The 14,093-nt window shown below is 37.6% G+C and overlaps 1 protein-coding gene across 1 annotated transcript in view; it reads left to right on the top strand.

Annotated features, from left to right (window-relative positions):
- The window catches only part of cdh13 (cadherin 13, H-cadherin (heart)), a 413,855-nt gene that overhangs the window by 359,931 nt on the left and 39,831 nt on the right, over positions 1 to 14,093 (top strand). Inside the window, exon 12 of the mRNA XM_037683165.1 lies at positions 291 to 433. Within this exon, the coding sequence (XP_037539093.1) occupies positions 291 to 433 (143 nt within the window). The remainder of the gene's footprint in view (positions 1 to 290; positions 434 to 14,093) is intronic.

Below are 14,093 nucleotides of genomic sequence, written 5' to 3' on the forward strand. Positions count from 1 at the left end.
GATAGATAGATAGATAGATAGATAGATAGATAGATAGATAGATAGATTTTTTCTTTCTATCAAATTTATAAAACGATATATATATTTTTTATACTCATGAGAATCTGTTAATATTGTGTTGTAATTTGTTTTTATTGGTTGTTGGTCAGTAGCTAGAACTACAGGCAACTGAAAACTTTTTTTTTTTTTTTTGGTTAATTGAAGCACTTTATGAATGTTTGTTTTAATAACCACAGTCTTGTCTTCTTGTTGATTTCTTCACTTATTCATTCATCTTCCCCTTGTTGCAGATATGCTGTTCTGAGAGACCCAGCAGGCTGGCTGAGCGTGAACCCAGTCAGAGGAACTGTCAACACCTCAGCCTCATTGGACCGAGAGTCTCCGTATGTTCATGACAATAAATACACAGCTCTCTTCATCGCAACAGACAACGGTGAGTTCCTATATGACAAACAGTGTATAGTTTTAGATTTAAATTGTTGTTAAAGCTTTTATTTATCGTACAACCTATATACTGAGCTGTTTCATGTTTTTACATTTTCTAGCTGTTTTTCTTGAATTAACTGGTTAACTTTAAAATATGCCAGAAAACAGTTTTTGACCTTTAGTTATTACAAACTTGAGCTTGGACTGGGTAAAAACACCAATTTTATGCAGCACAAAGTGTAAAAAAAACACCACACTTAAAACATGTTTTGCAATTGTATTCTAAGTATTTTTAAAAGTACAGTAGTCCCTCGCTACTTCGCGGATCGTTTTTTTTGCGGACTCACTCTATCACAGTTTTTCAAAATAAATTGGACATGACACACAATTGGCTTTTTTTTTAAATTATTTATTATTAACCTTTATTTAACCAGGCAAATCCCATTGAGATCACAGATCTCATTTGCAAGGGAGGCCTGGGCCTGAAGGCAGCCTAACATGCATGTTTTTGGTCTGTGGGAGGAAACTGGAGTACCTGGAGAAAACCCACGCAAGCACCAGAAGAACATGCAAACTCCACACAGAAAGACCCCAGGTCCAACCAGGGATTGAACCCAGGACCTTCTTGTTGTGAGGCAACAGTGTTAACCACTGAGCCATCGTGCTGCCTGATTGATGGATGAACCGCACAATCGGCATGGAATTTTTATTTAAATAAATTATTTTAATTTATTTAGCAACTGCTGCACCTGTGTGCAGCCCACAGCTGCAGGAGAAACTTCTTTATGCTGCGTGTCATTTCTCCACTCTGCAGCAGAGATGTGGGCGTGGCTGAGAGCGCTGGCAGGTGGCAGAGAGCAGCCGGAGGCAGAGAGCATAGAACATGTCATGCTGTGCTCTTTTAGAGCATTTTAAAGTTTAGAAACAATGTTTAGAACAATGCAAGACTGTGGGAAGGGCTTAAAATGCCTTTTTATGTATATATAGAGCACATTACACCAGTTCTGGCCTCCCTGCACTGGCTACCGGTTCAACTTCGAATCCAGTCAAAATACTCCTGCATGTTTTGAAATCACTGAACAGTTCTGCCCCTCTTGTCTCACTGATCTGCTGCAGCCATATGTCTCACTGCATTCTCTGAGGTCAGCAGACCAGTTGCTTCTTTCAGTTCCAGGAACCCGTCTTAAGCTCAGAGGTGACAGGGCCTTCTCTGTCACAGGCCCAAGACTGTGGAAAGGCTTACCACTGCTTGTCAGGCAGGCCCCCTTCCTCACAGTTTTCAAGTCCCGCTTAAAAACCCACTATTATTCCCTGGCTTTTAACACTGTATGATCGGTTTTGAACCTGTCTGTATAATACTGTGTAGCCATTAAGCTATTATCTTCTGCTGTTCCTATCTATATTTTTATTTTACTTTGTTTTATGTTTTGCTGTGTGCTTTGCTTGTTTGTTTTCTGCTATATAGCACGTTGGTTGGTCTTGTTCCTGTTTTAAGTGCTCTAAAAATAAAATGGTATGGTATGGTATGGTATGGTATGGTACGTATGGTATATATATATGTGTGTGTGTGTGTATATGAATACTAAAATAAACTACTACTTAATACTTGTACTACTATTCCTACTTTGCGGTTTTTCACTTGTCGCAAAACTTCAGGGTACGGATCCCCCGCAATAAACTAGGGACTATGGTATTACTATGAGCTTTTTATTAAGTGGCAGCTTCTCGTCAAAGTTTCCCAGCATGGAATTATCAGTTGTATTATTCAAATAATTATTTCCTGATGAAAAGTGTCAAGTGTTGCAAAAATTAAAGAAGTAAAACCAAAGACAACCTTTGTGTTTCTGGCAGACACTTGAAAAAGAACGTGCACCGTTTGTTGTCCTCACCTGGTCATAATGAAACTGTCATTATCCTGTGGTGACAATCACATGGCCTTAAGTGGCACGATGTCTGTCGGACCATATGGTGGCTGGTTGGTAGTGTCAGAGGAGCTGCTGCTCAGAGACTTTCTGAGACGCAGATGAAAGTGTCGAGAACTCCAGTGCGTCTTTCCCCCCCTCTTTGCTTCCCTTTCCATCTCATCATTTCTGTGTCTCTTTGTCCCACTCTCTCTGTGTCTCTCTCCCACCCTATCAATCCATCTGTTCTGCTGTTCTCAGGAGATTCTGACAGATCCATTAGGGGAACTGAGGGATTCTATTAGTAGGCAGCAGAATAGCACTGTTGTGCTGGGGAATTCAGCAGCCTTAGAAAGATGAGTGCTGAACGAGGAGTAATGATGGGGCAGGAGGAGAAGGTGGGAAGAGGTGGATGGGTCACTAAAAGAAGAAAAAGGGAAGGACATGAGCAGAGATAACAAGAAAAAGATATAGCGCTGAAGAAGTGGGCATCAAATAGGTAGAATAAGAAGATAAATGGTTGAGTGGGCAAAGCAGGAAGAAAGAGAGAAAGATTAAATAAAAGGAAGAAGAGGGAGTATTTGAGGATACAGTTTCATATATTTTATCTAAGTTCTATATATGTAGTTTGACAATTTACACATAGATGAGTTTACACAAGTTTCAGTAACAAAATAAATCTGCAGTTCAATCATATGAGCCCTTTGAGACTCACAAAATAACTTTCAAAACAAAACAAGGTTATAAAATTAGGATCTGGGAAATGGGACTATAAATGTTGAACAAGCTATTTTAAATTGCATTTATATATATATAGTTTTTTTATGTCAGAACAATAAGCAACAAAAAATAGTTTTTATGATCTATTACAATTTTGCCGGCTATGTCTGAGTGGTTAGAGCATTCATCCTCCAACGTGAGAGTTGGGGGTTTGATTCCATCAACATTCACATGACAAAGCGTCCCTTGGCAAGGCACTGAACCCCTCATTGCCTACAATGTGTGTCCCATCGGTGTATGAATGTGATCTCAAGCACCGATTATTCTTTGTACAGAAATAGTAGAGTGCTGTTTGAATGGGTAAATGAGGGCACAGATTGTTTTGTAAAGCACTTTGAGTATCTTGATAAGATTGAAAAGTGATGCATAAGTACAGTCCATTTACGATAATGTGGATCTTTTGTTTGGTTGTAACTAAACCGAGGAGTCAATTTTTTTTTTTTTTTTTTTTTTTTGTTGTATTCTTAGCAATATGCTAATTTTTGCACTGTTTCCTCAGTTTATAAAACACTTGTTGTTGTGGTTGTTTTCTTAATAACCATTGTTTATAGCCAAAAATGATTGTCACCATATTCCTACAAAAAAAAAAAAAAAAAATATATATATATATATACATATATATATATATACATATATATATATATATATATATATATAAAATATGATGTATGTCCATCACAGTAGTTTGGTGTCTTGTTGATATTTGGTTCTTTATGTCAAAATGGCAAACTGTTTAACTTGGGAAAGTTGTCATTTTAACATTTTATTAAAAGTTAATCATATTCTACTCTAAGTGAAGAATATCTTTTTTATTATTTTGGTTTCAACATTCTTTATTTTTTCTATTTTATTATTTTTTTTTTATTTTGAACATTTATTTTTGGGAGTGGTGGTGCAGAGGTTAGTGAAAGTGGGCCTTTGATTGGAAGATCGCTGGTTCAACTCCCTGTACTGACAACATCAATATGTGGGTGGGATAGGTGAAGCACCCACACCTGCCTCCACCCTCATTTACCCCACTCTGCGTCCTTGAGCAAGGCCATTAACCCCAACCATCTGCTCCCCCGGGCGCCCTAGATGGCAGCTCTCTACTCCGCACGGAGGGCTGTGGCAGTTCGGTGGTCTGTGGTTGCATCAGGAAGAGCATCCGGCGTAAAAACAATTACCAAATCTTCTTGCGACTTAGTTCGCTGTAGAGACCCCTGAAGAAGGGAGCAGCCGAAATATATATATATTTTTTCAATTTAGATAATTTATTTGAAATACAGCTCAACCAGATTTGGGCATCAGTGGAAAACTCATTAACATTCATTGTCATTAGCATTTCAATGTTTTTTATTTTTATTTTTTAATCACACACAAATAATTGTAAGGTCTGGAAAAACATTTAGTGTCTTTTTCATATTGCATGTAGAGTTTGCATCACTGAAGATGTGACGTGCATGACTTATTGTTGCCAGCTGGTTTTTACAAAATCAACAGGATTCAGACTGGTTAATAAATGTAGTTGCGATATGAACAACACCTTTCCTAATTTTATTTTTTATTTTTTCAGATTATAACACAAACGTTTACTTTTTTTTGAGTTAGTGCATAAAATAAAAGTTGCGCAACAGATGACACATGTAGTGTGATGTGCATCTTGTCCTAATGTATATATACAGCAAGAGATTTAAGAGGAGCATGAACGTATTTGAAGCACTTGTGTTTGTGCTGCTCTTGTTCTGCCCACACACAACGGAGGCAAGTGGAAACACAAAAAACACAAAAAAAATAAAACTGCAATTGATCCGTTTAACGTGGAGCGGTATGGTTAACGAGCAAAGTGCTGAAGTGTTCTTTTTTCCTGCCATTTTTTTAGTTCCTTCATTATGTGTCATTATCAGGGGGAAGGTGTTCATTCCCTACAGTAATTGTTGTAGTGATTGTATGACAACAGTAAAATATTGATATTGATTTGCCCTTGGATCATTTTCTTTATATTGATGAGAAAATGTCCAGTGGATTTCTGTGCACCCTATTTTGGAGAGGAGAAAGCCGAATGTGAATAGATACTAGATAGATTACATAAGAGAGACCAAAATAAAAAGGCATAAAAAGATTTATACTGGAATGGGAGGAAAATCAGTAGAAATACGTCATTGCTAAAGAGGCGCAGACAAAAAGTTGGCCATTTAAACTGTGAGCAGCTCGTGTGTCGGCTCAAGAGGCTGTTCGAGCAGCAGCAGAAACAACAGGATCAGGCTAAAGGTTGCAGTGCGGCTAAATAAAACCAAACAGAAATAAATACAAAGGATAAAAACTCATGGCTTTATGCAAACTAGCAACATGTAAACATTGCTGTTTTCTCAAGGCTGATAAAGGCAGACATGATTTTGTCTGGTAAATTCACAGCGGTGCATATAGTCTGTGTTCTACAAAATATTTTATATTTCATTCAGTTTTAAAGCTGAAAATGCAACTTGCTGTGCAATGTTTGCAATATGTACAATGAGAGATCTAGCCATTGCATGCTCCCAAGCAGTGCGTCAGCATTTGAAATAGTGAAGGAATTGTACCACTGGTGTCCAGCTCAGTAAAGGAAATGTATAGTTAACTCTCAACTTGCAAAACACAAATTAATAAATAACAGACAAACAAACAAACAAACCAAAAAAAGACTTACATGTTGGTAAATGTCATGATTTTGGCTTTGGGGGCATACTTTGTCAAGTATAAATCTGTGAAATGTTTACCATATCTTAAAATGAGATATTTTTGTCCTTCAAACATTTAATAACTCATTTTTTAATATATATTTTTGATTCTATTCCTGGTGTGCCATTGCATTCATTCAACCTTTGTTTATACAGAATAATCACATTGAGCCTCAGAAACTCATTTACAAGTGAGACCTGTTTTAGACAGACAGACAAAAGTATGGAAAATAGAAAAAATGAGGGGGGGTAAAAAAATAAATTGTATCTCACACTATATCCTGGCCGGGGCACAGTGTGAGAGTAAACATATAAACAGATGAATAAACAGCACATAATGACATCATGATACTTTTAAGACAAGAGGCTGGCAAAGATGGTGAGTTGTCCGTAAACACTGTCAGAAGGTTCCATAGTCCTGATAAGAGATGGTACAGTGTCTGTCAGCAGGCTCAGCTCTGATACAGGCCCACAGGTGTCCCCGGGAAGGGGGCAGCAGGAAGGGGAGGTAATAGATTGTATGTATCTAAAGATAAAGCTACACAGCCAGGACACAACACATAATTACTTGCTACTACTATCAGTTGATGTTAACTTATTTTCTAGTTACATCTTTTTAGCTTTCTTTTGTCTGGCGTGCCTTTGATTACTGTGAGGTTTTATTAAAATATTTTGTGTGTTTATTCGTGCATGCACTTTGACCTTTTGTATCTGTATTTTGGCATTTAGGTTGCAGTCCTCAATGTTTTCATTTTTATTTTATTTTATTTTGGTTATTTATTTTTTGCCAAGAATAAATTCTAGCAGCAATTATGCATTTTACGCCGATCTGTAAACATTTCCCCACCAATTTAAACAACTGTCAAAAACAATTAATAGAAAATTTGTCTCTTTTCCATTTAACTCTGTGAAAGCTGTCACTCATCGTTTACAACGGCATGCTTTGCCTGCCAATCATCGTCTTTGAGATGCCAGCCTTCTTTAGCTAATTTGCTCTGTCAGGTACTCACAATAGCTCACTGCTCAAACACCGCTCAGCTCTGGAGACAAGGAATATAAATGTAACTACAATCAGCTGTTTTTTGTATTTTAGTTTTGTGGAAACTCTCATATAAGTTACACAAAATAAAAAAATAAAAAATAATAAAAAAACACTAATTTGAAAAACATAAATGATGTTTACGTCAGTAAGAGGGGACAGCACTTAAAAGCATGTTTGCTTTTTATATTTGTGTCTCTACAACTTTTGATTCGTTATTTAAAAAAATAACTGGGGGTGAATCTTTATTATTCTGGTCCACACCTGGTCCTGTAGATTGTTAATTGTTTTCATGACACGCACAGCTGATCCAACTTACACCAATGCAGTTGGCTGTTTCAGATAGAGAGTATAAAAACAGGAAATATAATTCATTTCCTGTCTCCTTCCTTTGGGGAGGACTCCACACCATCCAACAGATTTTATGTCTTTCCAAATTTGCTGCTTCATTTAGAAACAAAACTGGCATGTAGGGTTGGAAGTGCATTTACACACACGCTTGAGCGTCAATTTATTTATTCACTTTATGCATTCTAGGTCTCTCAGCCATTCCACCATCTGTATTTGCTCACAGTGCGTGTCCCCACCCATGAAGTATTTGTATTTTTGAGTTAATGGCTGAAAAGCCACAGACAAGTTTTCCCTGTGCAGCAACACCTGGCTGGCTAACGGAGCAGCACAATATTGTTTGAAGGGATATTGTTCCAACCTGAGCAAAAGCCTTGATGAGCTGTTTATATAAACTCATCAGTGGCTTTTTGCACGCCAGCGAATTCTCTTCTGGTGTCTGATTCCCTACTGGGATGCCAAATGTTCCTGTATCTTACCCTCTACTCTCCATCCTTCAAATCAGTTTTTGTTAATGGTCAATTTATGCGTTTGTGTTTTGGTTGAATTGAAAGTGTGTGTTTACCCTGATTTTGTATAGTTTTTGTCATAGTTCATACAAAAATCTCTCTGGCCTGGCCGGTGTATCCACTCACTGCTGTGTATTGTGGTTCAGTGTTTTCTCCGGCTTCTCATTTAAATGTTAAACTGCCTCCTGGTGGGAGTCATTTGTCATTTGGAGACATGAATACATTATCAAGCCCCTAGTTGTCTGAAATACAACAGCATGCACACAAACACACACACTTTAGACTCAGTGTCTGCTGTCACCAAACATGCTATTAAAACTCTTAAGTTATACACAAAAGAGCAGAGCAATTTTTGCTATGAACACATATGCACTGAGGAGAAATCGTCTCATGAGTTTAGAAGTAATGGGGTGTGTGTGTGTGTGTCAAACAAACCTCCACACAGCCAAGAGCCACAAATATACCAGGAGGCACATGGTTAGACTGAACTCAGTAATAAGTTCCAGTATTCATCACAGCCTCTCTCTTTTGAATCAAAGGCAGGAAGCAAAGAAGCTGAATTGAAATGGGTCAGAGAACAAAACTCATCGGTGCTCAGATGGATGCAGAATTGAATAGAAAGAAGGATGTGTGTGTGAATGAGTGTATCTGTCCATCTCTATGATAGCTGCACATAATAGGTTCACCATCTCAGCTGCTGTCAATGGTACAAATTCCCTCCTTGTCTGAGTGATTGTGTGTTGGGCGTATACGGCTGTGTGTACAAGCACCACTTTGTATGTCCCTACATGTCCATTTTCACGTCTGATGGCCACCCACTGCACTGCCTCATTGCTATACTAAGTACTGGGAACCAATGTGCAGCTCATTGCTGTAATGGGCTGAGTAATTTTCCTGTTTCAGGCTGAACCAGAGTCTCTGGTTTCCCTGAAAAGTGCCTGTCACACCACAAGTACACAGTGTGGAAGCTAGGTGGATCGACTCGTGTTGCTTCTTCAGCCGGCTGTGATTAGGTAACCTTAAATTACAGCAGGGAAAGGATAAAGTGGGATGTGCTTGTGTGTCTGCTCAGGCTTAAAATCATCAAACATCAAAGGATAGAACAGTATGGAATGAGAAAGAGAATAACAATTGGTGCTTACTATGAGGGCTGTAAAATTCTATAGTACGTACATTTTAGCTTTCGCTTTTAAAATACACAAATAAAGGGAATAAAATCTATTAGGTTAATCAAATTATTTCAAATTTGAGTCAAATGAGTAGGGGTGTAACGGTACGCTAAAATCACATTTTGGCTCGGTTCAGTTTAAAGGAGGGCTCTGTTCGGTTAATTTTCTGTACAAAAAAGGCCAAAATAAAGACTTACAAAACGTTTTTATTTTGAAAATATGCCAAGTAAACAAGTTCAGTCATTACAGACTTCTTAGCTGGAGGTGATCTGGTGGATGAAGAAGACCAGCTGCTGTCATCCTCAGACTGCAAACAACACAGAGATTTTAAAAAAAAAGTTAAGATTATAATTTTAAATTAAAAAAGTTCATTAGATCACAATAATACAATACCTCTTCTTGCACGGTCATCATATGAGGTGGTTTAATATTCTGTATCGCTCATCATCGATGTGGCAGGGCTTTAAATCTGGGGTCAGGCTTGTTGACGGTCAGTTTTAGCTTTTTCCTAAAGTGCTGCTACAACTTTTTGGCTGAAGTGTTGATGTGATGGATGTTGTAGGCAGCAGGGCTCAAGAACTTTAATCATATGTTTAAAGCTGGCACATCAAAAACAGAAACGTAGATCCAGAGCTTTAAAAACTCCTTGTGCTATTGCTTTGGACTGATCTGAATTACCTGAAGGTTGTTTAAATACTGCTGTTATCGGTCTTTGCACCAAGCTACGTTCACATTCGGATGATGTCGTTTCAAGTGTGTTAACAAGTTAGACGTGTTGCCTGCTGCAGATCCACTCTCTTTGAAACAACGTCGACACACAGCTTTGGATTTGTCCACTTGTCTTTTAACAAGAAAGTCATAATGTTCCCAAACAGGAGACCGCAACGAGATGGCTTGTTCGTTGGCTGCTAATGCTACGCGTGCTGCAAGATAATAGTGCCGTGCTGAAACACGCATAGGAACTTTAGTTCTGCGGTGCATAATCTCTAGTTAAGAAAATTTAATGAGTGAAAATATAACCAACAGTACGCATGTGGACCGAACCGAACATGCTGTACCAAAACGGTTCAATACACCCACATGTACCGTTACACCACTACAAATGAGTATCTCACAGTGCTGCAACTGCATGCATGAAGAAGTCTCCAGAAGGCCTTGTGACATTGATGGGGGTTCTCAATTTCCTTAAGTCGCAAAAGCTTGCAGACTTGTCGCTTAAATTTTAAACGTTCAGAATAAGTGTGCAACTATTTTTTCTTTTAAAATAGCCACACATTGCCAGTGTCTTCAACCTTTGCAGGCATTGCAATCAAGGGGGGCAAGATCTCCATTTTCACACCTCCAATGGAGCACCCCTCTGACAGATAAAGTTTTCAGGTCTGAAAACCTCACAAATAAAGAATTTTGATAATTTTTAATCATCCAAATCTACCCATCTTCATGTTTAAAGTATACTCCAATAGATAAAAGAAATAACTTTGGAGCAGCTGCCATGGTGGGGCCAACGCAGACCAAGGTGAGAGTGATTTGGGCAGAGTAATGTGCTCAGCCTTAAGTAACATTTTGCAAGGTGTGTTCAAAAAAGGGGCTGTCATTTTGCAAAACTGGCCACACAAAATAAAGCCCAAACAGAATTCATCAAGGCTGTGAGAGATCTTTTTTTTTTTTTTTTTTTTTAGCAGAATACTGAGTTTGATTTGAGTCACCTCCAACAAGCCAGTGACATACATCTATAAAGGTTTTTAGATTGATCGGTATGCATATATATATAGACGTATGGTGAATGATAGAATTTTACATAATGTATTTTATACTACAGACAGGAGAGCAAGTGCCAAAGAGCAGATTGTTTGTAAAAGAGTGGTAAATATAGCAACTGAAGACTCACTGTCAGGGAGACAAAAAGAAAAATATGGGGGGGAAATGAGACAAGCTCGAGAGACAAGACTAGGAGAAAAGTACGAAGTGAAAATTAAAAACATGACAGGGCAGAGATGTGGAGTTTTTTTTTTTTTTTTTTTTTCGGGAGATGAAAAATAAAGTAGAAATAGGATGGGGGGTTTTATGGGACACACTTTGTCAACAAAATAGTCATATGAATTATGAAGTTGTTTATTTATCCACTCCGTGTTTTAAGGTCGCTCGCTCCATCTATATATCTCTCTTGTCAATTATTTTATGGAGACGGCCATCGGGGCAAGAAGGTCAACTACCTTGCTGAAATGTGTTCCTGCCTAGCCAATCAATTATGACCCTGTGCTGCAGAAGGCAAAGGTGTCGCCAACCAGAGGGGGGAGTGCAGTGTAGGAAATCAAGACATATTGACCCACCTTAATGGCAATGTAATAGATATGCTCAGAAAGGCACAGCATATCACAACTCAATGCAGTTTTGCCTCTGTTGCCTCCCCTGTCTTGCTACACTGCCTCATTAACCCCAAGTACTCATTGTGTCTTTCTCATGTTAGTGCTTTAGTCCCAACTCCCACATCACTGTCTCTCTCTTCCTGTATGACTGTCTCTGTCTTTCATTTCTCGTAGTGGAACCTCTGGGGAAGTCATCACCCTGTAAACAGGATCATGTTGCATCGGTGATTAAAGGATATCTTTGTTTAGCTTCGCCAGGGAAGAAGCGTCTCTCTCTGTTATTTATTTTTTTAATCAGGCCTTGCTTCTCTTGTGTCCTTGGAATAATGATTCATCGTCAGATGAGTAGTTTGCCTGGCACAGCGAAACAAGCATGCCTCTGCCCACTCATGGAGAGAGCTTGCGTTTGAGTGTAGAGATACTACTTATTTTATAAAACACTCTTACAACTTGTCATATTAGAGTTGCATATGTCAGTATGAATAAATAAAACAAAAAGTGTCTCACTACTCCTCTCCCGGCACATCTCCATCAAGGTTTGGATCAAGTTTTAATGACAGAGATCCAAATGAGATGAGATGAGTTGGTTGTGGTGATGGAGAGGGAGAGATAATGAAAGATGAAGTTGGATGATGGAATTAGGCAAACACGGCTGATGGAGAGTGTCGTTCAGTTTATCTAGAAAACATGTCATTAGAGCAATGTACAAAATCTGTCAGAGGCTTAGTTTTTGATGATAAGTTCAAAGCACCATCTGTCTATGTCTCACTGTGTGTGTGTGTGGATCTGATCTTAGCTGTGTGCTGTGCAAGGGTTGAAGGGTGTTCTAATTAGTAATCCTCACATTTTTACCTTGTTTTAAAGCCTCACTCTGTTTTAGAGTCTAGAGGAAACTGTTCACCTAAATTATTTTTGTGTTGCATGTTTATTTTAGATTAACAATCCATTGATTTAGTTTTTACCAGTTCAGTCTTGTTCAGGGTTACAGAAAGCTGGTCCATCTCCTGTAGTCAGTGGAGACAACTGGGACAGGTGTCCAGTTCATCCAAGAAACACCCCTCACATCTGTATGCAGATCTGTGTCAGCGTCTTTGTAATAGTGTGAATGCTTGTGAAGCATTCACACTATTGTGATCCATTTTTATTCTGTACGTTTTACGGCATCTTTTTCGTTCCACAATTTTTCTGCTATTTCAACAAATCATATATCAAAACGTTCAGCTCAAAATGTTCAGTTCTTTCAGGACAATACTAAGAAAAATTCAAATCTTTAGATCTGTTTACAACATTTTACTGCTCCTTTCAAATTTTGTTCTGGTTCAGCTTCTTTCAGCTTTCTTGTGCAAATTTAACCTTTTTTTTTTTTTTTTTTTTTTTTTTTTCAGCAACTTTCATTTAATTTCAGCTGTTATGAGTTTTTTTTTTTTTTTTTTTCAGATTTTTTCTGCTAATCAGTACAGGTTTGTCCTTCTTTAAGCTTATTTCTGCTATTTTCAGCTTGTTGTGCTTCTTTCAGCTTTTTCTGCTAATTTGGCCACTATTTAGCTGTTTTATTCTAATTTTAGCTTGTTCAGCTAATTACACATTTTTTGTTCTTATTTCAGATCATTCCACTTCCTTCTGGTAGTTTAAGCTTCTTTCTGAATTTTCAGCTACTTTTCAGCAATTTTGTTTTTTTGTTGCTAATTTCAGCTTTTTATAGCCGAATCCTAATATATTGTAGTAAGTTCTGCCTATTTAAACCCAATTCAGCAAATACAGTGTGTTCTTTCTGCTTCTACTAATTTAGGCTTGTTTTTCCATTACAGCTACATTTTAGCTTTTTTTTTTTTTTTTTTTGTTGCTAATTTCAGCTGTTTTTTCAGGAAGTTCTTCTGCAATAAGCATTCACATTGCATTTTCAAAGGAAATTCTCTAGTTTAAATTATTTTTACTTACTTATTTTTTACAATTGCTTAGTCACAGTTTTTACAACTTGAGGATGCGTCCTTCACAAGATCTTTTAAATGGTTTTCCTTATGATTACTGTAAGTGAGGTATATTTAGAAGGCAGAAAAAAAAATCACAAGCCTTATTCAAGACCAAAGCTACAGAAAAATTAAAATATTAATTTACTGTTACTAATCAAGTCATGAAATCAAAGAAAAATGCATTCCAGTTTTTTTGTCAACTGCAAACATTTATGTAGACAAATACTGTAAAAGATCATTATATCCAACACACTTACAGTACTCCAAAAGTTTTAAATGTTCTACTCTAGCCATCATCTCTGAACCTCGTTGGATCTGGCCGTATCAGTCCATCAGCATTACAGACCATTTCATTACTTGCAAAGCATCATGGGAACAACATTCTTGCTTGCTGAATCCACCTCTGCACAATACGGCAACATGAGTATATACAGTATTTTCAAGTTAATACTTTTGCTTTTGAATACTTCTGAAGTGACATCATGACACATTTGTGTTTTAAAGTAAATAAATGTGTTTAGTGTTTTGCAAAAAGTGTGATGCTGACAATGAGCTCATAGTTGAACAAATCTGGCCTATGGTTTTGCTTTGAGTGTGGGGTTTTGACAGTTGTAGATTTTCAAGTATTTATTACTGTTTTTAACACTTGTTCAGAATCAGTTCTCAACTTCAACTAAATGTTCTCCAATATGTTTTGACCATTTAAGCCTCAATCACATTATGGTCTTTTCATCAGTCGCTGCTGAAGTCGGCTACCTGTTTGTTGAAAATACTCTTTTAGTTAGACGACACACAATGAGAAGCCTTCAATAATAGACACTGGTAGCTTACTATATTCTGTAACAATACCCCACCTCTGCAATCAGTTGGTATAATAGCTAGCAACTGA

This window comes from Nematolebias whitei, chromosome 10 (assembly GCF_014905685.2).
Source record: "Nematolebias whitei isolate Nwh7 chromosome 10, NemWhi1, whole genome shotgun sequence".
NCBI lineage: Eukaryota > Metazoa > Chordata > Actinopteri > Cyprinodontiformes > Rivulidae > Nematolebias > Nematolebias whitei.